This window comes from Mytilus edulis, chromosome 12 (genome assembly GCF_963676685.1).
Source record: "Mytilus edulis chromosome 12, xbMytEdul2.2, whole genome shotgun sequence".
Classification (NCBI taxonomy): Eukaryota; Metazoa; Mollusca; class Bivalvia; order Mytilida; family Mytilidae; genus Mytilus; species Mytilus edulis.
Genome location: NC_092355.1, coordinates 20,333,875 through 20,361,607, shown reverse-complemented (window position 1 = coordinate 20,361,607; position 27,733 = coordinate 20,333,875). Strand labels below are relative to the sequence as shown.

At 31.4% G+C, this 27,733-nt stretch overlaps 1 protein-coding gene across 1 annotated transcript; it reads left to right on the top strand.

The window, feature by feature from the left end:
* The first annotated feature begins 9,179 nt into the window (after positions 1-9,179).
* LOC139497949 (scoloptoxin SSD14-like) lies at positions 9,180-22,336 on the top strand. Its single transcript, XM_071286201.1, has 16 exons — positions 9,180-9,300; positions 11,041-11,197; positions 11,849-11,951; positions 12,611-12,762; positions 13,023-13,146; positions 13,773-13,840; positions 14,027-14,100; positions 14,591-14,793; positions 15,549-15,636; positions 16,719-16,849; positions 17,501-17,589; positions 17,834-17,986; positions 18,670-18,781; positions 19,692-19,818; positions 20,360-20,470; positions 22,068-22,336. The coding sequence occupies exons 1-16, from the start codon at positions 9,255-9,257 to the stop codon at positions 22,238-22,240; spliced, it is 1,911 nt and encodes a 636-aa protein (XP_071142302.1). The 5' UTR covers positions 9,180-9,254; the 3' UTR covers positions 22,241-22,336.
* Positions 22,337-27,733: the final 5,397 nt, after the last annotated feature.

Here is a 27,733-nt window from a genome sequence, read left to right as displayed (position 1 = left end):
CGTTTTTTTTTAAAGCCTACATTGTATGTTATGGTCATTACCATTCATATATATAATATTTATTAATGTACATAAATGTTGTTATCGTCTCTCATACATTTTTACAGATCGGCTTATGTTTACAAAATGTATCTTTTATAATTGTATTATGTAATTTTATGCATAAGGTGAAATTTTGTTGTCGAATGTATGAAAGATCGAGATTTCGATGCGTTAGATTTCTCCGTTTTTTAAACAGATGCTATTAAAGATTATACCAAAGGGACATACATACTCGTAAGATGAAAATAAACTGACAAATTCATGGTAATATATAGACCATCAGAGTAACAACTGTATACAAAACACAACATAGAAAAATAAAGACTGAGCAACACAAGTCCAACCAAAAAACTGGGGCTGATGGCCGTTGTGTTCCTTAACGTCGTACTTGATTTTGGTCTGTCAACTGTTTTGATTGGAAAACCTCTAATGAAAAGTCCGATGTTGAAGAAAGAAAAAAAATAAAATTGATAAAATACTGAACTTCAAGAAAGTCAAAACAAAAGGCCCTTATCGAATTGCAAAATCAAAACAGCAAACATAGCAAACGAATGAAAACAACTGTCATAATCCTGACTTGATAAAGGAGTTTGCTTATTCTAAACATGGTATTTTATATAGGTAGCTAAACCTCTTACATGAATGGCAGTCGTGTATAATTCTATTAAAATCTATATTCACAACAATATGTGGACATAACAGGTCTACTGTCGAAAATTGGGTACAACAGTCAACATTGAGGTATAATATTGATCAGTTATCACTTGAAACGAGAGTCTGTGTTACTAGAATATAATCCCTGTATATTTGGTTAGTTCTTATAAGCTTTGTATGCCTGCAGGTGATAATAAAATGTATGCTTCCCTGGACGTGACAGATGTTCATGAAAATAGATCAGACGATAAATGCTGCTAGTACAGGACGTTACGCGCGATGTTCGTACCGTTTACGTTTTTTGTATGTTTTGTGGGTAAAACTGCGCTGCAGGTGCAGAAAAAAACGTATTCTAATTAAAACAAAGATATTAATGTGCTTGATTTAAATGTCCTTGTTCATTTATCTTCATTAAGACATAATAAAACGCATTTGTTCGAGTTGTTATGCATTTGATTATGGATTTTGGAAAAATAATGGGCTGTCCCGGGTAACATTTGACGACGAAATCTGAAGTATAAGCCTTCTTTTCGACTTTCTGTTTGCCGATTTTCATGATATTTTTTTTTTGCCGCAAATTACCATGAAATGACAACCCATTATGATATATTTATTTGACGGCTAATGGCGTCTTATTCTGTTACGCCAGGTAAATCTGCAAAGTTTCATTGTGTCCCATCTCCATTTTCGAAACTACTTTAACGAAAACAGTTAAAAAATACGAATAAATGATGTCATCAGGTGAGAAAATGATATAGCTAGTATAATGTTATTTTTCTGTAAATAATTAATTTCAAACGCAAAATCGGTCAAACACAAAAACAAAAAAGATTCTAAATTTTAAAAATTGGTGAATAAAATGTCACACGTTCATTTTTTTCAAAAACGTTGCGTACAGTCGTAATTAAAGTAAACTATGTTTAGTTTTGCACTTGATTATCGACAATGGCATTCTAATATAGACATGTTATTTTTCTAATCTTTTCAAAATATCTATATTGATCTCCATAGCATTTGTACTTTCCGAGAAAAAAATGTTTATAAATTGGTGAAAAAGATGTCGCACGCATTAAATTTCTCACGGCGGCAACCTGACGTCGTTTCGAATAGCCAAAAACAACAAAAACTGCAGTGCCATAAAAACACACAGAACAAGCCCACAACTTAGTCGATTGTCGGAGCATGTATTGTTCAACTACATATATAGAGAGAGACTTTTTTAACTACGATTTGATTTATCTATATGTTACTGATTTTTCGGATTCTTTTTGTTATTCCGTGATATTGATAAGTGTTGCCCTCAACCCGGAACAGATTGCATGTTTTATTTTTACTCGCAAATTTTAAATTAAGTGCAGAACTTACAAAGTTTTTAAACGAGTAAAACTTGGGTGCGTATTTGTACGAGCATTTCTTTTGTGTTTCTATCTTATACCAATAAAGAGGCATCTTTAAAAGTTAGGGACAAAATATGTTTCGGATGATGCTCCCAATGTATCTTTAAAAACGATACGAATATATTTCTGTGAAAACTAAGAAAAAACTTACACTTGTCAGAAAATGCACTAGACCGGATTATGTGTAAGTACTCTAGAGAACTTTTATACAAATTCGCTGGACATCAGTTCCGTGCATAGTGGCAAAATGCACAACTTAAATTTTTGAAAGAAAACATTATTATAGACTACTTGTATTCCAAAAAGTACAGTTGCAAAAAAAAGTTTGAACTTCAACAAACTTATTTTCAGCGCAACGAGGTATTTATCTATGTGTCCGTTGTTTATCGACATAGAGGTAGACGGAGTAGAAATTTTGCCGGATATTTCATGTATTATCACTTTATATTATCAGTTCAGTAAAAGTCACGAAATTGTTTTTGAATGTTACTAAATTGACATTTTTTTCAAACACGGATATAAAATTTTCATTCGAAATTATTTCGAAACTTGAAAGGGACTTTAGGACGCAGCCGGATTTTTTTTAATATTGCAGGAAACATTTGAACGGCACTAAGTTATTATATTGTAAGCGCCGAATATTTAGATATGTCGAAAGTACAGATCGTGACACAATATCTTTTAAATTCGTTCCTAATACCAAAAGTCTCTATCGAGGTTTTTTTCTTCTTTGGACGATGCTTATTTGACAGTCAGGTACCTGTCATGTCATTCTTGTGAAAACTATTTGGTTGGTAATTACAAAGACTGCATAAATAATACCATTTGAAGTATAAGGCGACCATACCGACAGTTGTCGAGTACAACTGAAGCCGCAATTGGGGTCCCACAGAAGATGTGGTATGATTGCCAATATGACAATTAACTCTTCGCAAGAGACCAAAATAACACAGAAATTAACAACTATATGTCACCTAACGGCCTTCAACAATGAATAAAGCCCATATCGCATAGTCAGCTATAAAACCCCGCAATGACAATTCAAACGGGAAAACTAAGAGTCGTATTTATTTTAAAATGAACGGAAAACAAATATGTAACAAATAAACAAACGACAACCACTGAATTACGGGCTCCTGACTTGGGACAGGCACATACATACATAATGTGGCGGGGTTAAACATGTTAGCGGGATCCAAACCCTTCGCCTAACCAGACAAGTACATTAACTTTACTTATTCTAGAGGTATTTTTGTAGCGCCAAAACCATGAACAACGTCCGATTTTAGCGATAACGTCTGTTACGCTTATAGACACGAACATCGCGCGTAACGTCCTACATAATGCCATGACAACATGTTGCTAGTAAATTATCGTATCGGACAACAATACATGACGATGGGTTAAACATCTATGAAGAGTCGGTTTTAGTTTGTTTGTCTCTGTGTGTGCACTTCTATTGTAAGGGCACAATCCTGTTGAGGAAGTCTATGTTAATAAATTACGGCAAGTTGACAATGAGAAGTAAATTCGTCACGTTTTTCAATGAAAAATTCATCAGATTCAAGCGTAAAACCGTCCATCTGTATCATTGTCAAGTAGAACTGAATTTGTCTTACCAAAGAAATATATTTGCTGTGATATTAACGTAAATAATTATACTTATTTAAAGGGTCACTAGCTGTCAAATTCATATTCACTGATTCTAATCAAATTCTCATATTTGATTTATAACAATGTAAGACATTTAATTATCCAAACTATTAAAAGTCTAAATAAAACAATAAACAAGGCACAGGCATGAAAATACGTAGTTCGTTTCGTGTGTATTTGAGTCTAGACGCCATCTAATTATTTATCGAGTTGACCTCTATAGTCATTGGATGACCATATAAAATAAGCGATGTAAACATAACTATAGATATAAATAGATTAGCAAACACGTGCTGTTATATTATTCTAGGTCTATTTAATTTCATATTACAGATAAAAAATAAATGTTCATCATGGTTTTACCTGCATGAATGTTTATTTGTGGATCAAATCAGTCAATCAAATGATTTACCTTTGTTTCACTTTCAATGTTGACATTCTCTTCCTTTAAATAACTTTACACATACAATTCACGTGTTATCCATCTCAAACTAAGGGGTTAAATTAAAGTTTACGTGAATACGGATATTCAATGAGGTCGAGTTATTCACTTGCAAGTGAATAATTCATAGGCAATGTGTTATTGCTTATTTTGACACAATTGAACTTTATTGGCTACTAAAAAGGAATTATTATTTCACTATTTGTATTTCATTACTGATTGAGCCAAAAAAAAATAATATATTTAGGTTTTTCATATATCTCGTATCGTGTGCCCCTTTAAGGGTTCATTATAAGAATTTGTTTAAATACCGTATCATACCTGTTTAAGAAATTGGATTCGATTATTCATTTCGTAAATAAAACAAAAACAATTGACAAAAAATCCAAAAACAAATACAAGTCTTCTTTTGTGAGCATCAAAACCATATTTACAAACAAACAAAAAACATTAAATATTATGTCAAATAAAGGCAACATATGTATATATAGTATACCGCTGGGCAAAAGTTATAAATAGATTGAGAGAAAACAAATCCGGATTACAAACTTGAACCGAGGGAAACACATCAACTGTAAAAGGAACAACAGAAACACGGAAATGCCACAAAAATACGCTAACATACATAGAACCAAACTTTTTGATAACATCTGCCATATGCCTAGCAGACTTGTTACATGACATTTTAAGGTATAATATCGAGTTGGACCTGTTGTATTTGCTAGCCAAATCTCCCGCTTATATGGCAATGTTAAAAAATGACATTAAAATGACAACAATATGTGGCATAAATACAGCACAAACACACGCAAAAACACTAATCACACAGAAACGCACAAATAATTGAACAACATGTAAACCGCAAAAAACAAAGAACATCTTCCATTAATGACAGCCAGCACAGGACTAATGGGACATCTGAATAATGGGGCTGCCCCGATTTATGATACTTAATTTCTCCCCGCGTGTATTTTTTCCGAGAATTTTCAATCCCTTTCAATGACAAAACAAGCAATTTCTTGTTTCTTGTTTGAAATAAATTAACGACTAAATTTCTCTCATGGGAGATTAAAAATTTCTGATTTTACCACGATTGTGCCAAATACTATTATAGTAATTTATACGAGTTAAAAAACGAAGTGAAAAATCGACTTAGATTGAGTCAGTCTCTCGAAATGGAAGATATAAATATAGCAAGCTGCAGTTGTCAATTTTCTTTTGTAGACGTCGACAATAAACCTTATATTTAAATTAGTAACATAATGGAATTTAAGACTAATACTTTTTTATTCCCCTATTCCCATCGTTTTTCGAGACTTTCTATCTTTTTCAATACAACATATGCAATTTCTTGTATTTTGGAATTGGACATGTTTTGGTGTCGAATGAAAGTAGACCCAGGGTTGCGTTCAATATATTAGCGGCTACGTAGATGTATGACTATTGAACGTGTAGCTAGCCTATAATTATAGCAGCTACGTAGATATTGATAGCAGCTAGGCTAGCTACACGTTCAATAGTCATAAATCTACGTAGCACTACGTAGCATTATTTAGCTGCTTTGATGTTGAACACAACCCCGTTGAAAAATGATTATATCGTGTTGACGTCATGAAAAATTGATGAAAATCGCTGAAATCGTGTCGACGTCATGAAAAATTGATGAAAATCTCGAAAATCATGATAACATCGTGAAAATGATGAAAATCGAGAAAATCGTAATGACGTTGTGAAAAAATGATGAAAATCGCAGAATTAAATGGAGCTTAATTGACTATTAAAATGTTAATAGTCACTTAATTGTCTATTAGTTAATAGTATCCTTAAAAGTGATTCGTGCAACGCTATTAAATCACTCTATTAACTAATTGCCAATTAGATATTTAATAGTCTACTAACTTAATAGACGTTTGTGCAACCCAGTCCAGGACATCAAAAACAGTGACGTATTTTTTAACGGATATATAATCTTGAAATTCATTTAATTATTCTCACAATTCTAATTCAAACAATTATCATGATAACGGCAGTTTGAGAGGCTATTTTCAATAAATGCAGTGACGACGGCATAACTATTTGGACTAACAATGGAAATTTAATCAACTATACTGACAAATAAGACATATGCAATATGCGATGTGAAATGTAATGAAAGTACAGAATTCTTACCACTAACAATAAGCCAGAACACAATATTCAACGGAAACCACAACATAAACATAACTAAATACATGAATTTTAGATGTTTAAAATAGCGAGACACGTTTTATAGCAATGCAAATTCACACTTGGCAAATCAGTATTATTCGGGAATGTACCACGTTCGGCACTTAGCAGACAGAAGACATAGATGTTAAACCACAATCAAAAGTAAAATCACAAAAATACTGAACTTAGAGGAAGATCAATTGGGAAAGTCCATAATCACATGGCAAAATCAAATAACAAAACGCATCAAAAACGAATGGACAAAAACTGTCATATTCCTGACTTGGTACAGGCATTTTCAAATGTAGAAAATGGTGGATTAAACCTGGTTCTATAGCGCTAACCCTCTCACTTTAAAGACAGTCTCATCAATTTCCGATATTAAAAGTTTAAAACTTAAAGTTAAAATCTTCCCGTTTGTCATAGATTTTATTGTGAAGTCGTTCATCTGTGTCAATATAGAGGAAAAGATCAAGGTATGCAATAGTCCTTCTTGTATCCGTTGTATGCTTAATTTCAAGTTCACTGGCATGGGATATATATGAAATGCAAGTATCAACTGAAATATGGGTTATTAGTCATAGGACATCATCAATATATCTGAAAGCTAAATCAAATAATTTTGAAAGGTGCTTTTTCTTTTTGTCTGTCAGAAGGTTCAGAATGAATTCTGCTACATACCAGTACAAAAAAAGTATAAATTTCCAAATGCACGAGTTCGCTATTTATATCTATATTTATGTTATTATCAGGTTATATGACCGTCGGTAGTCTTCGGAGGTCACATCAATGGTCAATAAGATGGCATATAGACTTAAATACTCACGAAATGCTGATGCATATGATAGAGCACATGCATTAAGAATTGTTCATTTTATACTTTTTACAGATTAGATATACGTTTTAGTAAGTTATAAATCAAATATGAGAATTTGAGTCAAATCGATGAACAAAATTTTGACAGCCAATATATATACCCATTTAATAGTCCGTCTTTTCGTCGTTTTCTTGTGTCTTTACTTTCACACTCTATATACGTAGTTTCTGTAGATATATATTTTATTACATAACATTACAACTAGAGTATGTGTTTTTTATCGGTTAACAGATGTATTGTAAACATTATTACAGCTTGTATAATGTAAACGATATAGTAAGGACTATTTAAGGGTGATTAGCTACGACCTAGGCAAAACATTTCGATATCATACCTGTCAACTTTTCAAAATACACATGGGGTTTTTGCGTGCAAGATGGCTGCCATGGTCCTCAAAAACTTCAAGGGGGCCTTCAAATAGATTTTTATGTTGTTTTTTTGGGCTTTTTCATACTTTTACAAGCCGAAAGTCATTGTAATATTACTTGTTTTGTTTAAAATTGTGGACAAAATTGCTCTTTCAAATTTGGGAGCCTCCATGGGGGAAATCCCCCGCAAATAGTGACAGATGGCAGATATGCGATATGATTTTTAAAGTTGAGAAGAATGGAAATGGGGAATGTGTAAAAGAGACAACAACCCGACCATAGAACAGCTAACAGCCGATCGAAGGCCACCAATGGGTCTTCAATGCAGCGAGAAACTCCCGCACCCGGAGGCGTCCTTCAGCTCGCCCCTAAACAAATATGTATACTAGTTTAGTGATAATGGACGTCATTCTAAACTCTGAATTATACGTACACAAGAAACTAAAATTAAAAATCATTTGTTTCAAATATCTATATCAGCGAAATATAGGCAGTCAAGCAGTCTGATTATATTACTTCGAGATGATCTTAAACAAATCATCGCCAATGTATTATTGACTTGCAAGCAAATTATTCAACTTTTTTTAAGTCTCATTCGTGCAATCTTTTAAATTTATATTTGAAAGTTTATGCTAATCGTGTGGTTCATTTATGTTTATCAAAAAGAAAAAGAATGCCAATATTGATATGTGAAACAATGGATTCACCAGATATAATTAATTCGTGACCTATGCCGCAAGCAAAAAAAATAATTTTTTTTATCTTTATTTACAAGCAAAAATGAATTCTTATTTACAGGTGACAGATTTCTGTATCTTCCGCGTCTTCAATTTCCGGTAACTTCAGAACAAACTTAGGCTACAGTTTTTAATTAAGTCAGCTAGCTAGCCAATTTAAATGCGCACTAATTCAATTAAATCAGATACATTTTCAGTTGTAATATGAACAAATAAATGATATTTAAAGTTATAATAAATCGATTTAAAATCTGTAGAATATATTTGCTCGATCTTTTTTTTTTTACTTTTACCTTCGACATTGTTCTAGGGGGGGGGGGGGGGCTACTCAGAACATAGTGACTCAGAAATTGTACAATTCATACAGAAATCTATAGAACATTTTGATACTTTTATAATATATAGCATGAAAAACGTAAGGTGCTTGCAACTTTTCTTTATATGTTCTGAAATCATCTGGCTGTAATATTTATAAGTTTATACTGAGACTATGCTACTGACATGTTACACCAGAGACATATATACACATATGTGTATATATATATGTCTCTGGTAACACTATAATTTAAGGTCTCATCAGTATTTCAGTTTAAAATTCTATCATTTAGTTTTTCTTCTATTCAAATTATGATACCTTTTCCTGAATAATCATTGCAAAATTGCGTCATTTTTGCTTTAACACAAGGCTTTAACATATTTCTAAGCCTTACAAAATAACAAGATATTTGGTACTTTTCACGTGTTATGGATCTGAAACTTGGAAATGGTAACTAGTCTCATTATACAATTCCGGATGTGTTTATCAATAACAAGGGAGATAACTCACTTCTATCAAGAAGAAAATAAGCGTATACATATATTTTTACGGCTTAATTAATGGAATTATCAAAAGATTTTGATGGAAATGCATTTACAGTTGACGGTACTCTTCTTGTTTTTATTTTAAAACATCCAAATAATGTCCAAAGACATTGAGCATTCATGAATGGTCTATCATCAACATAAGTTGTCATAACCGGCTCTGCTGGGCGATCTGCTTTTACCATTCAAATTCATTCATCAATGTTATATAAAATTTGCTCTTTGCTGAGGTCTGTTTTGACACCCATTTTGACAAAAAGCATATTTTTGATCAACCTGCTGAGCGATCTACTTTTACGAGACCACACACTCTCATAAAATTTTATATTTCTTCAATTGAATCCGGCCGCTAAAATTGTTTACCTCATGTTGACATAATTAAATCGTTGTTAATAAAATGCGATCATAGTGAGCATTTTTATCCGGATTTTACTATGTTTTGACGACAAACTATGAAAAATTATAGTTGCCGTAATCTGTGACGGAAACTTATCCGGAAATATCGATTTTTGTTTTATTTTCCTGAATTGGGAATTTATATTGACAAACATTTTTTTGGGGCCGCTGGCCGAAAAAAGGGCCGTTGAGCGGCCCTAAACTATATAGTGGAATCATCCCTGTGTTTAATAGTACAGATACTTTTCCTTAAAATGTACATGTTACAGTAAACTGTCAATACATGTTACGGTAAACTTTTCGACCTGATGATATAACCATATTTGGGCTTTAGCATTGGGTAAAAGGTGTTTTAATAATTTAAGAATAGTATGTCATGGTAGTCATGTGATCTTGATATTTGACTTATGATACACCTAAATATCAAGTCTTGAAATAGTACTTCCTTAATCCAAATATCAAGATCCTATTTCAAGACTTGATATTTAGGTGTATCATAAGCTAAATATCATGAATATCAAGATCACATGACTGCCATGACATACTATTCCAAGACTTGATATTTAGGTGTATCATAAGCCAAAGATCAAGACTAAATGATTACCATGTACTTCTTAAATTATTAAAACACCCTTTACCCAATGCTAAAGCCCAAATATGGTTATATAATCAGGTCACATGATTACCGTATAATGTCGAAAAGTTTACCGTAACATGTAAAGAAAGTTTACTGTAACATGTACATTAGCTAAATATAGATAACTGTAACCATGGAAAATCCCACTGAAAGGATAATTGAACCCTTTTAGATATCAACAAGATACATATTTATCCACTGGATAACTTTGATCCGCCGGTTCACTCTGAACCGCCGGTTAAATCTCAACCACTGGTTAACTCAACCGCCAGTTAAACAAACAGCCAGTTAAATCTGAACTGCTGGATAACTCAACCGCCGGATACCATATCTATATAAATAGGGTGCAAACATTAATCCATCATTCTGCCTCTGATGAAGGTCCTTTTCGGACCGAAACCGGTCAGGCTATAAAACATCACCAGGCGCTGTTAATTATGTGTATTGGTATATATACTATATTTTTATGCTTTTATGTATTCCTGTTTATATTTATAACCTCTAATAATTGATACATGTACATCAGACATCTTTTGAACTGAGTTTTACTGTTCATATTGCTATGTATTTTTTTATTATCATTGTCAAGATATGTAAAAATGTATCACTCTCCCTCAGGGTCACAACTAAAAAAGGGATCTTTAATTTTGGGGTCAATAGGAGAATTAGTAAACAGACTATTTATATGTACCCAAATATATTTCAAAACAAATATTTAACAATGTTTAAGTAAAATTAATAAATTTCTAAACTTTTTATACATTACAGATGACAAAGATGACTTGATTTCTCCTGATGAAGGACCAGTTATTGGTAAAGGTGGTCATGTGATTGAAGCAAGGGGAAGTGTTGATTTACAGAAATCAAAAGGAGAGTCATCGCCCCTTTCACATAACAAGAAAGGATCAGCATCAGGAAAAGATTTGTAGGTGTTTACTCATAGTTTTTCTCCCCTGCCCTGCAATACATTTTTGATCATTTTTATTTTCTATATGATCTTTAAACTTTAAATTTGATGTTTTGTTGTTGTTGTAAATATGAAACATGTTTATGTATATATTCCTAGCTCAATGTCGCACACACTTTTAAACTCTAATTATAAAACATGTAAAACAACAATGAAGTGTCAGAAAAGCACGAATATGGTCGTCTTTACTTGATTTTTCACACATGATTTCTTTTTGTAATTAATGCTGAGGGTGAGCTGAATGATACATTTGTAGTTCCTGAAACAATTTCAACTTCGCAATTGAAAAGTATAGTATATTGGGGTTTACAGATTAATGAATAATGGCAAAAAAAAAATGAGAGAAAAATGGACAAATTAAATAAAAAGGAGAGAATAATTGGGTGCTAGATATCAAGAATATAAAAGCAGACACTTGTAATAGGCAGAAAGTGTCAAGAAAATAACCTAAAAAACTAATAAAGAATACAGAAATGAAGGGCCACCATAATAGGTATGCACAAAATTTACATGCATTGTAATAAGCATGTAAATTACTTTAGTTTGATTTGCACAAAAATCACCTAGCCTGCAAACGTTGATAAATTTTCAATGGTATTATTATTGTAGACAAACATCACATGGATTAAAGGTTATAGTTGGAGTAGCAATAGGATTCTCTGTACTGGTTACCATAGCGCTGATCCTGACCATCTATCTAGGTCATGGACAGGTAAGAAATCGTACACTCATCCTGACCATATATCTTGGTCATGGGAAGATAAAAAAGTTAATACAGATTATATGACCATCTATCTAGGTCATGGACAGGTAAGAAAGCTAATACAGATCATGCAACTTGTCATTATATCTGTAAGGTCAACCTGTCTCAAATAGAGTTATCTTTCCCATTTTAGTTTACCTCACTGCATTTGAGGGTTTAACAGACTGTGTCTGTGTTTCTATATTGATATGGAGTTCCCAGACACTGATTGATATCATTTCAATACACAGACATCACAAGTATATAGATGATATAAAAACATGTTAAGTACATAGCTTTGGTTTACTTGTTTACCCTTAAAGTACATTTGTACTAATGTTTACTACAGGTTATTTTTTTCACATCAAAAGCTTAATTTTAAATATGCCTGATGTAGAAGATTTTGCAAGAATAGCAATTATTGCTTTTTGACTTTTTGACAAAAGCTCAGTTCTCAAGATAACTATACAGTTAGATTGTTAATATGGTAGCAGTTAATGTTTGTTAAAGTTCACTTTGGGATAAAAAATTTAAAAAAACCAACTTTTTCAGTGTTTTACCATTATGCATGATCATATTTCATTAATATATTGGAATTTTAATTAGATTCATATTTTTCCTACATTTAGGTTGGGGCCTCCGGTGCTGTAGCAGCAGATGTCCCAGAATGTTCTGTGATGGGGCTGAATATACTAGAACAGGGAGGTAATGCTGTTGATGCTGCTGTTTCAACCATGTTTTGTGTGGGTGTGGTCAATGCACAGAGTTCTGGGATAGGAGGGTGAGTAATTGTTATGGGGTTGACTATAATTGTTATGGGATAGCAGGGTGAGAATTTGGTGCAAACGTTCTATGTCATCAATATTAATTTATTGAAAAATGATAAAGAATTTTGTGTATATTTGTCAATGACCAAAATCATTTTTTTCCACCCTTAATTAATTTTTGCTGTTGTTTAAATGAATCATCTCGTGTGTATAGTACTTTGTAATTATTATCGTTAATATCAGTTGTTTCAGCCAGATTTACTTTTACTTCCAGAGGAGGTTTCATGATGGTTCATGATCATAAAACAAATGCAGCCAAAGTCTATGATTTTAGAGAAGTTGCTCCAAAAGGTGCCACAAAGACAATGTTTGGTGGTGATTCATCCAAAACATTAAAGGTATGTGTTTACCCTTTATAAGATCTAGAGCAGTTTAAGACATGAAACTATGGTAGATATGACTGAAATAATAGTTGTATAACAACAGCATAATAAGTTTGGTTAGAAAGTATTCAATAAGTACAGGCCCGTAGCCAGGAATTTCCAAAGGGGGGTTCGTTGGCCTCAAAAACTCGACTTTAACAGTCACAACTCGAACAGAACGTTGACTTTAACAGTCATTATTTGTTTTCAAGAGGGGTTCGTCCGAACCCCCCGAATCCCCCTGGCTACGGGTATGAAGTCAACCAGCTGATCACAATGGATCAGAGATTTATAGAAAACTTTTCGAGTACTGGGTGAAATATGTAATATTTTCATCTTCATCCTCTTCTCTGAAGCTATTTATAGCTACTTGTTAAATGTTAATCAAACATAAACATGAAGTTTATAAGGTCTTCCACTAGTCTACACATTATCTTCATTGAAATAAAATTAAAACTGCTTCAGACGATATATTTGATTCTGATTGGAATATTTTCATAGATTTTCTCTACTTACACTACACAGCAAATATTTTAAAACTTAAGGGGACTGATGATTTGATGAATTCTACAAACAATATTGTGTTCTTTTGTTATTTTCAGGGAGGTCTCTCTGTTGCTGTACCTGGAGAGCTTAAAGGAATGGAAATGGCACACAAAAAATATGGAAAGTATGTAGCTTGTAGTATAGTTCACATTGGAATTTTTAAGAATGTAATAATATTGTTAAGAAAGAGAAGTGCAGTATGACCAAAAAAACATTACACTAAGTTCTAAATGTTTTGATTTTAAGAATTAATCTATGATAAGTCACAAGACTATCCTTTGTAAACTCAAAACTTTTGATATTTTTTAAGATTACCATGGAGTTCTGTAGTAAAACCAGCAGCAAATTTAGCAAGAAATGGTTATAAGGTTACCATGGCAATGGGTAACTATTATTTTCATATGTACCAGTATTCTTATCTACACTTAAACAATAAATTATATAAATAAAATAAACATAATGTATGGGAAACTTCAATGAGGCAGCAACCCAACAAGACAAAATAGGCAAACAAAAGCCTCACATCCTTAACGTACATGAAATATTAACCACTGGACATTTAGCAAGCAATCATTAACTAATCGATGCCATATGACATGTATGGCAAGCTCTTGAGTTTAAAGCTAAACAACGACACACACTTATTTGTCACCAATTTTGCTAAATGGAAAAAAAATTCTTACCACATAACCACATGTTTTATACTTAAATATTCTGTTTCATACTGTTACTTGTCCAAAGACACCATGCTTGTTGCCGAAACTTGTATCCAAACAACAGCTTTGTGTCAATTTAAGGCTGTTGTTGCCTGAAATGTTGTTTTAGCATTTAGAAGAGATTTTGATGTGTTTTTATGTTTACATATTGTTTTCAGCAAAAGATTTTAAAACAGGAAAGGTCAAACTGAGTGATTTCCAAGGTCAACTTGGTAACATCTACCTGACAAGTGACGGTCAATTTGTTAAGGAAGGGACAGAGATCAAAAACCTCAAGTTAGCAGATACCCTAGACATCATTGCAGCTAAAGGGAGCGATGCATTCTATGAGGGAGAACTAGTACAGAGTATTGTTAATGCTGTGAGTAAAAAGATTACAACTTTTGGGGGTTGTACTGTAAATTCAGAAATTATTGCGATGTTTTTATTTTTGCGAAAAATGCAATTGGGTTAAAATCGCAATAATTTAAACTCGCATTTTGAAATTTTGTTGCATAAATTAAACAGGATTTTTCTTAATATTGCAAAAATTAGAATAACGTTTTAGTCTGAAATGACAAAATCACAATAAAAACTCACATTAATTTCTGAATTTACAGTAAATTAATTATTATAAACATAATAAACTTGTAATTATGAACAGAAATGACCAACAAAAGTCATGTTTTGTTAACTAAGAATAAAATATGTGAGTCAGGCAATGAAATGGTGGCTCATTTTAATTTTTTAAAAGATTTTTTTTCTTAAGATCTTTGCTTTTCTCTTGCTCTCAATCAAACTGGCAAACAAGAAAAAGCGAATAGTGTTGAGAGTGAGTGTTAAACACAAAAATAAATCAATCATTCTTTTTGAAAAAAATCATTTATATCATGTATATAGTAACTGTTGATCTTGATAATCAATTCCTAAAACTATTTATAACAGCAATTCTCAACACTAAACAGAGAAATAATTTACTAATCATAACCTGATTTTTTTATTTGCAAAAATATCATTACTTAATTTTAGGTTAAAAGACAGTAACTATTTAAAAGTGACATTAATCTGTATAAACTACTAGTGATTATGTTTTCTGGTGCAAATTATTAATGTGTTTAAATTTGTTTCTGTCACTAGGTTACAAATGAAGGAGGCATATTAACAGCAGATGATCTGAAGGATTATGAGGTAGTTGTTAGAGACGTTGTCAAGACAACATATAAAGGTAAGAGGTCAAGAGAGATCATCAGGACAAGATGTTAAGGTAAGATGTCATAGATGTTGTCAAGACCACATACAAAGTTTAGAGGTCAATCCACACAGATCATTGATGATGTCAAGACCACATACAAAGGTAAGAGGCCAGATATGCTGTCAGGACAATTTTTAAAAGTAAGAGGTCAGAAACATTGTCAGTAAAAACATATAAAGGTAGAAGGTCAGAGGTGTTATCATGACAACTTGTAAAAAACAACATATAAAGGTAGAAGGTCAGAGGTGTTATCAGGACGACTTGTAAAAAAAACCATATAAAGGTAGAAGGTCAGAGGTGTTATCAGGACGACTTGTAAAAAAAACCATATAAAGGTAGAAGGTCAGAGGTGTTATCATGACAACTTGTAAAAAACAACAAAAAATATTGTCAGAATTTCTATTCCTTTTTCAAGCTGATTTAAAATGATGTTATGAGAATTTGAGTTGGTTTATGGTTATTCTCTACACTGCCATGCTAACAATTGTTCTAAATAATATATATTTGTGGTGAAAACCAACAATTAAAAATTTTAAGGCAGATAATAGAAAATTTTCCAAACCTGCATTCTTTCACGATCTTAAAAATAAAACTTGAAAATTATATCAACACCACAATCGCTTTACGGTATATGGTCAGTGTGTGTTAAAAAGAAATGTTTATATAGGGTCAATACAATTTGAATACTCAAATACATGTATCTTAGTAAAAACAGATAGGAATAAGGAGAGCATAAAATTGCCATGGTTTTCCAAGAAAAATATAATTTATACAAAATGAGAAATTCACAAACAAAAATTACTGTAATCAAAATAAATGATAAATTAAGAAACCCTCCAAAAAAACATTTATTTATATGTTTGAAAAATAACAGTCTCTTCGAGTTCATAACTCTTAATCTGCTTATAATAAAGAGCACAAGACGAACTGAAGTGTCTTTTTCCTTATTTTGTGAAAGAAACAAATTTCCTAAAAAATTTATTTGTAATCAAAAATTGACAATATGACACACTGTATTACAGCACTGTTAATTCATTTATAATTAATTATTTCAGATCAGACATTGATATCAGTACCAGCTCCAGGAGGTGGACCAGTAATATTATCTATAATGAACATATTGGAGGGGTATCACTTCAAGTCAGGCGATAAAAACCAAACTAAGACAGTACACAGGATATTGGAGGTATGTACGTTTAAATAATGGATTACTACATTCTACACTCTTTAAATTCAGAAATTTTGTGATAGTTGGTCAATTTACCATTTCAGAATTAAAAGGACTATTGGGGAATCTCATTGTTTCTACCCCAAAATAAAAATGACCTCACATCATTGAATATCCACTATTTAAATGTTATAACCAATCACCATGTGGTCTTCAACAATAGACCATGTTCTTTTTCTAATCTTTGCCTAATTTTTTATAAATTTTGCAATCAGTATGTTATTATTTATCCAGTTTGGTAAGGAAACTGAATTTCATATAGATAGATAACTGATAAATTAAATTAAATTAAAAAATTTACCTATGATTATTTTTATTTTGTACAAAAAAAGTGTAAGCAAACATTTAAAAAATTTCAGAAACACAATTTACTCAATGAATTTCTTTTCATTATTTATTCAGGGTTAACAATTTAATCTTCTAAATTAAGAAATTAACAATTCAAATTTATATAAAATTATATTTCAATTATTCGTGTAAATTTTTTTTTATTTCAAGCTATTTGTTTATAGTTTGAACAACTTAATTTCTCAATAAATTATATCATTCTACAATACTATCACACCTCCTTATTATATATATATTAAGAAATTAAATTTTATTTTGCAGGCATTTAAGTTTGGATTTGCTCAACAACAAGGACTTGCTGATCCCAAATTTGAATCATCAGCATTGAATGCCACTAGTAAGATGTTAGAGTAAGTCAACTATGGATTAAATGTTGTCCTAAAATGAAAATAAAAAAGAAAGGCCTGTTCCAACAAAATCACCTAGTGCAGTTTTGAATGTAGAGATAAATGAAGCGTAGAAATCACAAAGTATATTTTATGTTATTCAGACTTCAATATGACACATCCAACACATTTCTTTTATCCAAACTTAAACATCATTTCTACATTGAATAAAAATTGTGTAGTAACAAATTGCAATTTGTATTTGTAGTAAAGCTATGGCTAAATTGATTATGAATAAGACAACAGAAAAAACACATGCTGATCCTTCGTATTACAATGGTGTGGTAGCCATGTCTCCTGAGAAAGGAACATCACATATATCAGTTATAGATGCTCAAGAGTTAATGGTCTCTGTAACTACGTAAGTTCATGGTGTATGTGACATAAGGTGGCTCATGGGTATATATTTCCTTAAATACAATTTTGTTATACCTTGCAAAGATATGTTGTCATGCTAAATTTTTAAATATGATAACAAGTATGGGTCACTGTGCTATTTTTCAAGTGCAAGTTGTCCGTGAGTGACAATTTGGCATAGATTGTTCATGAAAAAACAATTTTTAGTGAATTAAAGAAATCTATGAGACAGAATTTTGAGGCCCCTCATGGGGGGGTCCTAGTAATCACATAATCACCATTTTTTTGCCAATATAATCACATAATCATTAAATATTTGCTTATCTTTAGTAATCAAATAATCATAAACTAAAAATACAGTCCTAGGTAATCAAATAATCATGAAATATTTGGCTTAATAATCAAATAATCATTAAAAAAACGGCGAAGTAATCACATAATCAAAAACCCCATGAGGGCCCTCAATTTTGAAATAACAATGATAAGATAGGATTTTTTATATGCTTTAGATAATAAAAGGAAACTATTGTATCACTGAATTTGTTTTCTTGCTACAAGTAAAAAATAAAAATTGCTATATCATTCCAGTGTAAAAAAAAATACAAGAGTTATCTCCCTTAATAAAACTTGTAGTCACTGAAACACCATTAATTGTTGTAAGGAAATATGAAATATTTTATTCAACAGAACAGTGAATTATTGGTTTGGATCTAAGATAATGACAGATACAGGTATTTTACTGAATAACCAGATGGCTGATTTTGCTGATCCCGATAATCCTGATACCGCAAATAATAAGGTAGGAGGAGTATAGAAGAAAAATTCACTGTTTCAAAATCTAATGAATTCTGAGTAATATTTTCCTTTGACTAATTGTAACTTTCCTTATATTTTAATTCTGCATAAATTTTTTTTTTTGTATATCATGTTTTATTTTGGAAAAGACTCACATGTTTAATTTAGGGGTCTTGTCTAGTCCAATTAAAACAAAAACAAAACAAAAAAAGAGAGTGTGGCTGTATTGGTAGAGTCACTTCATAGGTTTGTTTTGTGGTAATAGCTAAAACTGGAAATAACGATCAGCTGAAAGCAGGAATGATTTGAATTAGTTACCTGTAATTAACCTTTGTGCCTGGATTAACTTTTGGAACTATGTATAGACCTGATTGATAACATTGTTGGTTCAATACTCGCAACAATAAGGTAACTCATCTTTGGATTCATTAATATATTTATCATTCATCCATTTTCTACAGTACTGTACATGTGTAGTTATCATTGTTTGTGGAGTACCAATGTTAATTGATTCCTGTAAGCTTGGTACAGGGAAAATCAAATTAAGATATTCAAAGTAGTATATAGATTCCGTCAGTAGATAGATATAGGAAGATGTGGTGTGAGTGCCAATGAGACAACTCTCCATCCAAATAACAATTTAAAAAAAAGTAAACCACTATAGGTCAATGTACGGCTTTCAACACGGAGCCTTGGCTCACACCGAACAACAAGCTATAAAGGGTTCCGTCAGACGTTACATGTTCAATACAAACTTTTGCAAAATGATGAAATTTAATATCCACCATAAACAATGTTTCTTCTATCAACAAAAAATGGTACAAACAAATATAAATCAATCCATAGTAGATATTATTCTTTAAAACACACATATCATTTATACAATTAAAAACAAAGTCATTTGCTAATTTCAGCTGAATTATATTGCTCCTGGGAAACGCCCACTTTCCAACATGGCACCAGTTATTTTGTATAACCAGGACTCACCTTGCAAAATGAGACTTGTGATTGGTGGAGCTAATGGATCTAGGATTATAACAGGTATTCTATCCTACCCCTTTCTTTTTAGGATTTATATCCGAAAATGTCTCTAAGAGTTATTCCTATTATTATAGGTGTACTTATATATTGTAAATATGATATTTTAACTTTTATTCATATTTTTATATTAATGATTAATTAAAAAACATGACCTCAGAATACTTGCATAATCACTGTTCATAGTATCACTAAAGCGATTAATTTTTATGTTATGCAAAACATTTGATGGGAAAGAAGATTATACTTTAAAAAAATGTAAAAGTGAGGGCCCTCATGGGGTTTTTGATTATGTGATTACTTGGCCGTTTTTTTAATGATTATTTGATTATTAAGCCAAATATTTCATGATTATTTGATTACCTAGGACTGTATTTTTAGTTTATGATTATTTGATTACTAAAGATAAGCAAATATTTAATGATTATGTGATTATATTGGCAAAAAAATGGTGATTATGTGATTACTACGACCCCCCCCCCATGAGGGGCCTCAAAAGTGTATGAAAAATATAAATATATGTTTTTTTTTTAATAATTTCAAGGTGTCACAGAGGTGTTACTGAATGTTGTCTCATTTGGATTGACAATGACAGATGCTATTAGTGCTCCTAGGATCCACACACAGCTTTATCCTTCTGAAGTAGAGTATGAAGGTATGTTGTTATACTGAAAATAGAACTTGTTTTCACGTAGACAAATGTTTTGTGGTAATTTAGTGTTATAATTGTCTTGGTTAGTAGTTGTTAAATAATGGAAAAATTGTGCAATATTTTGACAAACAATCTCAATAATACCACCTTGTAACAACTTTCAATAAAATGCTCTGCAGGGTGCAGCTTGATACGACCACAGAGGTTGAACCCTGAACAGTTGGGGCAAGTATGGACACAGCATTCAAGCTTGATACAGCTCTGAATTTGGATTGTTATTAAATAGTTGACACAATAAAGATTTCTGACACAGAATGAATGTGATCTTAGAACTTAAAATTTTTAAATTGGACATTTACCTTTTATGGTCCAATTTACAAAATCTATGGTTAGATTCAGTATATCAAAGAACCCCAAGAATTCAATATTCGATGAAATCAAATGAAGTTCAATGTAGGACCCTTTAGACCTCAATGTGGACCAATTTGATATTGAGGCTCAAATATCAAAAATCTAAATATATGGTTAGATTCAGCATATCAAAGAATCCCATATATTCAATTTTTGTTGATATCAAACAAAGTTTAATTTTGAACCCAGATTTTGACCAACTTGTAAACTGGGCCCATAATAAAAAATCTTAGTACATGTTCAGATTCAGCATATCAAAGAACACCAATTATTCAATGTTTGCTAAAATCAAACTAATTTTAATTTTGGACCCTTTGGACCTTAATGTAGACCAATTTTAAAACAGGACCAAAAATTAAGAATCTAAATACATGGTTAGATTCGGCATATCAAAGAACTCCAATAATTTAATTTTTGATGAAATCAAACAAAGTTTAATTCTGGACCCTTTTGGCCCCTAATTCCTAAACTGCTGGAATCAAAACTCCCAAAATCAATCCCAACCTTCCTTTTGTGGTCATAAGCCTTGTGTTTAAATTTCATAGATTTCTATTTACTTAAACTAAAGTTATTATCCGGAAATCATCGGTCTTTGGACGAAGCTGACAACAACGTGATACCAATATACGACCAACTTTTTTTTAATTTTTGCAGTCGTATAAAAATATAGATCTGAGGAAATAAATATAATCACTCATGTCAATAGGCAAAAAAGAAAAGATGTAAAATTAAACATCACTTAAAAGTTTGTATGATCTATACAATGAGTAGTTTTATTGTTTAAAAATACTGTAAATTCAGAAATTATTGTGTGCATTTTTTAATATTGAATTTTTGAATAATGGATAAGAATTTGAGATCAATTATTGCAAATTTATAAAAATATACTTTTGCATATTTTACTGAATTCTTTATATAAATAAGAAGATGTGGTATGATTGACAATACAATGAGACAAATTTCCATCAGATAGAACAATAATGTTATTGAATATGTAGACAGCTCTTTTACAAGCAAAAAGAAACAACTGTAAAATATAGAGTCTATCAATGATTTCCGTCAATATCGAATTTTCAAAATGACAAAATGAAAAATTGGTTTACATTTTATATTTTCTTTGTCATTATTTCAATTTATTCTATTATTTTGCAATCATTCTATAATTGATATACTTTTGACATAATTTCAGAGGGATTTCCACAAAAAGTTATAGACGAATTAGAAAAAATGGGCCATAAGATGGTGAAGGCCTCGGAAGGGTTAAATGAAGTTCAGGGAATAAAGAAAGTCAACAATAGAATTAATGCTGTATCAGACTACAGAAAAGGAGGGAAAGCAGCCATTTTTAATACAAATACATAATAATTAAGTCTCTTAGGTTTAACTGTAGAGTAAAATATTTAGTATTCAAGTGTCCTAGGTTTTACTGTACTGATGTGTAAAATCGTTAATATTCAAGTCTCCTAAATTTTACTGTACTGTAAAATATTTGATGTCAAGTCTCCTAGGTTTTAGGGCTGTTCCAGAAAATACTATGTCCCCCCCAGGGAAGGCAATTTTTTTAAATATTATGTGGGTGGTTGTATTTGAAATACCAAAATGCAAAGGGAGTGCTGTTCTAATTAAATTTTATTTCTGTGGGTGGTGGGGGTTAAAAAAAAGTGCCGTCCCTGGGGGGGACATAGTATTTTCTGGAACAGCCCTTACTGTACTGTAAATTATTTGATGTCAAGTCTTATAGGTTTTACTGTACTGTAAAATATTTGATGTCAAGTCTCTTAGGTTTTACTGTACTGTAAAATATCTGATGTCAAGTCTCTTAGGTTTTACTGCACTGTAGAATATTTGATGTCAAGTCTCCTAGGTTTTACTGTACTGTAAAATATTTGATGTCATGTCTCCTAGGTTTTACTGTACTGTAAAATATTTGATGTCATGTCTCCTAGGTTTTACTGTACTGTAAAATATTTGATGTCATGTCTCCTAGGTTTTACTGTACTGTAAAATATTTGATGTCAAGTCTTATAGGTTTTACTGTACTGTAAATTATTTAATGTCAAGTCTCCTAGGTTTGACTGTACTGTAAAATATTTGATGGCATTAGTCTCTAAGTTTTATTGTACTGTAAAATATTTTGATGTCAAGTCTCCAAAGTTTTACTGTACTGTAAAATATTTGATGTCATGTCTCCTAGGTTTTACTGTACTGTAAAATATTTGATGTCATGTCTCCTAGGTTTTATTGTAGTGTACAGTATTAGTTCTTTGTAATACATATTGTGAAAACTGTGATGGACAATCAGAACAGGCACTGTATTTCTGATTTCATTATAGATGTTGTGGAACTTGTCGTGTCAACTGTGGCTTGATATTTATATTTCACATAATTTAGTGTTGCATTAATATTACATTTTTGATCAATATATAAGTTGGTTAAAGCAAAAATTTAATAACATTTTATCCTCAATTATGAGTAAATTATTTGTATATATTTGTTTTTGTTAGTCATGTAAGTGGTGTTCCAGAAATAATTTTATAAAAGTCAAATGGGAATTTTAGGACCAGAAATAATTTTATAGAAGTCAAAGGGCTCTTTCAAATTAAATGAATAATTTTAATGAGTCAAAGGGCACTTAGTATACAACTTAATGACGGTGGTTAGTTTGAAAGGTTCACCATAAAAAAACCAGAATTTTATGTATGAGGCTAGGGTTGTAATGGGGGTACCTTCATAACGAATAACGGTAAATATCCTTTCCAACTTACTTTAATGGTAATTTTTGGTGCATGACAATAAAATCTGATGGTAGTGATTTGTCAAATGTGTACTATTTGACAAATCACGTCAATGTTTTTCCAAAAATGACAGTAACAATAATTGATTGAGATCTGACTAATCACTGTAAAATTTTAATTAATTTTACGCTAACTGTTGCCTAAAATGACTGTTTGATGATTGATTCCTACCCTCATGTATGGCAGAATAAAGTAAAATCAAATGTCCACATTCATAGGCGGATCCTGGGGGTGATTATATAGGGAATCACTGAAGCATGACTGGTGGAGTGGGTCCCTTGTTAGATTAATCAGCAGGCCCCCCCTTATGAAAAGTTCTGGATCCGGCACTGACCTTGCCACCATCTTTATACATTTATTTCTGGATCACTCCCTAGTAATCGCAATGTAAAGGGTATTGATATTAACAGTGCAATATTTAACTTATTTATGCATAGATACATGTATGTTTAATCATTTAACTTTTTAATGCATCGCTATTCTATTATTGACATATTTTCTGTTTTAAGTAGTATTAAGTATTAAGAGTGTACTGTAGAGGTTTATTTAGTTACCTTATAATCAACACAACCATCTACATTGTAATTACCTAGCAGATTCATTTATTGTTGTGGTCAATTACTTTTGTGAATAATTAGAGAAAACAGTGTATTTTCAGCAATATTTGAATTCATAGCATTCATGCCTAAAGCAATTTGTCTTTCAACTTTTTCCGATTAAATCAATGAAAATTGGCATTAAATAATAATGAGTCAACAGATTTTTAAACAGTTGCTAGTTTCATAAGCCTTTAGGATAATAGCTTGCTTACTTTCACATATGTCAACCCTAGAACACAGTGGTATATTTGTTGGTCTGAATTGTCTTTAGTTCATCTAGTTTTACTAATTTTAACAATGATTTGCAGATTTACATGAATTATTTGTGTATGATTTACATTCCATTGCAATATGTTAGTCAATTTAAATTTTGTGTATTTAATCTAGGCTTTCACTAAATTGCTTAAACTAATGTAATATATGAAAATAATTTAATTGAAAAAATAGATATTGCTTATAATAAAAAAAAGAAGTTTTATAACTTCTCATAATTAAATACTGTAAATTCAGAAATGATAGCAAGATTTTTATTATTAATGCATTGCAAGAATGAGAACTCACATTCTGGTATCTAATGCATATATATATGTAAGCAAAAAAAATCACAATAAATAATTTCACATTACTTTACATTCTTCAACAATTGTAATGCAGGTATTTCTGAAGTTACAGTATACAACTACCATTTAAAAAAAGGATCCAGTGACTGATAATTCAGGTGGGTCTTGGAGTGCATAAACCCTGTTCCTCCAACTAGGATAAAATGAAAAATATTTTTATGGTCGAAACTTAATCAAATTACATGTTTTTGTTACAGTTAAAGTTTTTCTAATCCATGATCTGTCCCTGAGATCTGTTGTCATGAATGGTCACTTGACAATTCCATTGCACAATCAAACTTTTGGGGGATTTCAAGTTTTTTTGAAAATTATATTTATCTTTAAGATCTGTGAATAATGTGAATAATGAAGTATGGATCTCCCTTGTTTGTTCTTTGAATATGTGATGTAATTTATATTTATTACTTTATTTTATACACACCTGTAATACTTTGATATTATTTCATTTGTATATATATATATTTATTTATGGATATTTATTTTGTGACAACATTCCATATATATTTGATCTGCCAAGACAGCTGCTTTTGGACATGTTTTTGTGTGTAACTTAATGGTATAAGGTGGTATTTCAGAGTTACCTCCCCTTAAAATGACAATTTTAAAATATTAAAACTCAAGAAGAAATAATCAACCATTGTAAAAATATTAATATTTATAAGTTTTAGTCTTATATATATATATTTGTTCTTTTAAATGTAAATTCACATTAGTTATCTGCATTCCTGCATCAAATTTTGCTAACTTGATTGAAAATCTGGACCTTAGATTCTCTGGGTTTTTTTTACAATCCAAGATGGCAAAAGTCACCTATACCACCTTAACTACACAACATCTTCTGATCAGATTTTTGCATCAAGTATTTTAATCATTCCTATAAAAGTCCCCTTTTTGAATTTGCGTCTTGAGTTTGGTATTTTCCTTTAAAAGACTAACATAAGAATGGATTCAGTAACCTACAATTATGTTGTTACAATTTAGATAATTGTGACGGGATTGCTTCCCTTAGAACATTTGGTAGATACTTAGTCAGCCGTAAGCGGTTGAGCTAAGGAAGTACTTCTTTAGCTCAGTCGGTTAGCACGCTGCCTTGTAACACAGAGGTCCCGGGTTCGAGTCCCGGTGGAGACAAGCAATTTTGTAATGAAATTCATGCTCTCCGGTTACATAATTATATATTCTAGGAAAATGTATTGGAGGGATGTAAACATCATGATAAGGGTAATAGGGGTAATAGCACATACTATTCTGTTAAAATTGAAAAATAAAAATTATGGGTAATAAGATGCTGTACATCCCTTAGTACAATTTTGCCTGGAATGGCCAGTAATGAAAAAAATGGGCATAGTATATGCTTTATTGCTGAAAAACAGAAGATTGCTTTATTTTGTAAAATGACTTCACAAAAAACGACCATGACAACTGAGTGTAAAATCTTGATATTGACCTTGAATACTGTGGATTTGTTTATTTTTGTGGGTATCAAGTTTCGTGGATTGAGGAAAACTTTCTTGGATTTTTGATTTTGTGGTTTTGCTTTAACCAGCATACAAGCTTATAAAAATTGCAATTGGTTTAATGTTTGAATTAGTGCTTCACTTGTATCTACGAAATCCATGAAAAATTGGTATTCCATGAATAAAAGTTACATGAAGCAATGGCAATTTTTTGCAAGGTTCATTTTGTAATATTAATAGCTGTTTAATTATGTTGTGCAATAGTTCTTAATTCAAAAATTAATGTGATGTTTTCAAAAAAGTGAAAAATAGGACAATTGCAGTTATTATGATTTGCATTTATATATAATCATTAATATGCATGATATTTATTAGTCTTTCATTATTGTTAGGTGTCAAAGATTTAGAGAGATAAACCCATGCATTAAAATTCTGAGTTAACAGTATACTGTATGTACCTTTCCTCATTTGTCACTATAAAATTTTGCATTTATTGAGCTTATTGGTTTTGAGCTTTCCAGGTGAAGGTAAATCAAAGAAGAGCATTTTTATGCCCCATTTATTGGTATGTTTTCTGGACTGTGAATCTGTTCATGTGTTCGTTTGTCTGTCCCGCTTCAGGTAAAAGTTTTTGGTCGAGGTAGTTTTTGATGAAGTTGAAGTCCAGTCATCTTAAAACTTAGTTTTCTGGACTGTGAATCTGTTTGTGGGTTCGTTTGTCTGTCCCGCTTCAGGTAAAAGTTTTTGGTCGAGGTAGTTTTTGATGAAGTTGAAGTCCAATCAACTTGAAGCTTAGTATACGTGTTTCTTATGATATGATCTTTCTAATTTTAATGCCAAATTAGAGATTTTACCCTATTTTTACGGTCCACTGAACAAAGAAAATGATAATGTGGATGGGGCATCCATGTACTAGGGACACTTTCTTGTTAACCTATAGGATTTGTTATGTTTAAGTTATAAATCAATTCAAAAAAATTGTAATGAACTGACTTTATCAGGCCTACTTCCATAAGAATCTCACTGTTTAACTATTTCTTATCATATTCAATAGTTGTGACCTTCTCAATCCAATCAAAAGTAATGACTTATTCATGTTCAACCACTGTTAACCTTGTGACCTTGTCATAAACAATTAGCAGTAATGACTGACCTTGTCATAGCTAATTTGCAATTTGTAGTTGTGACCTTGTCATATATACTTAAAAATTATGAACTTGTATACAAATAAACATTTGTGACTTTGTCATATCCGATTTACAGTTGTGACCTTGAAACATCCAATTAAGAGTTGTGATCTTGTCATATCCAATTAATAGTTGTGACCTTGTCCTACCAAATTAAAATTATTGACCTTGTCATATCCATTTTGTTGTTGTTGTGA

Bases quoted from the DNA above. Each gene is read 5' to 3' on its own strand.
- LOC139497949 (XM_071286201.1), top strand. From the start codon at position 9,255: ATGGAATTATCAAAAGATTTTGATGGAAATGCATTTACAGTTGACG. The intron at 13,147-13,772 runs GTATGTGTTTAC...TGTTATTTTCAG, and splicing joins ATTCATCCAAAACATTAAAG to GGAGGTCTCTCTGTTGCTGT. The intron at 14,101-14,590 runs GTAACTATTATT...TATTGTTTTCAG, and splicing joins TAAGGTTACCATGGCAATGG to CAAAAGATTTTAAAACAGGA.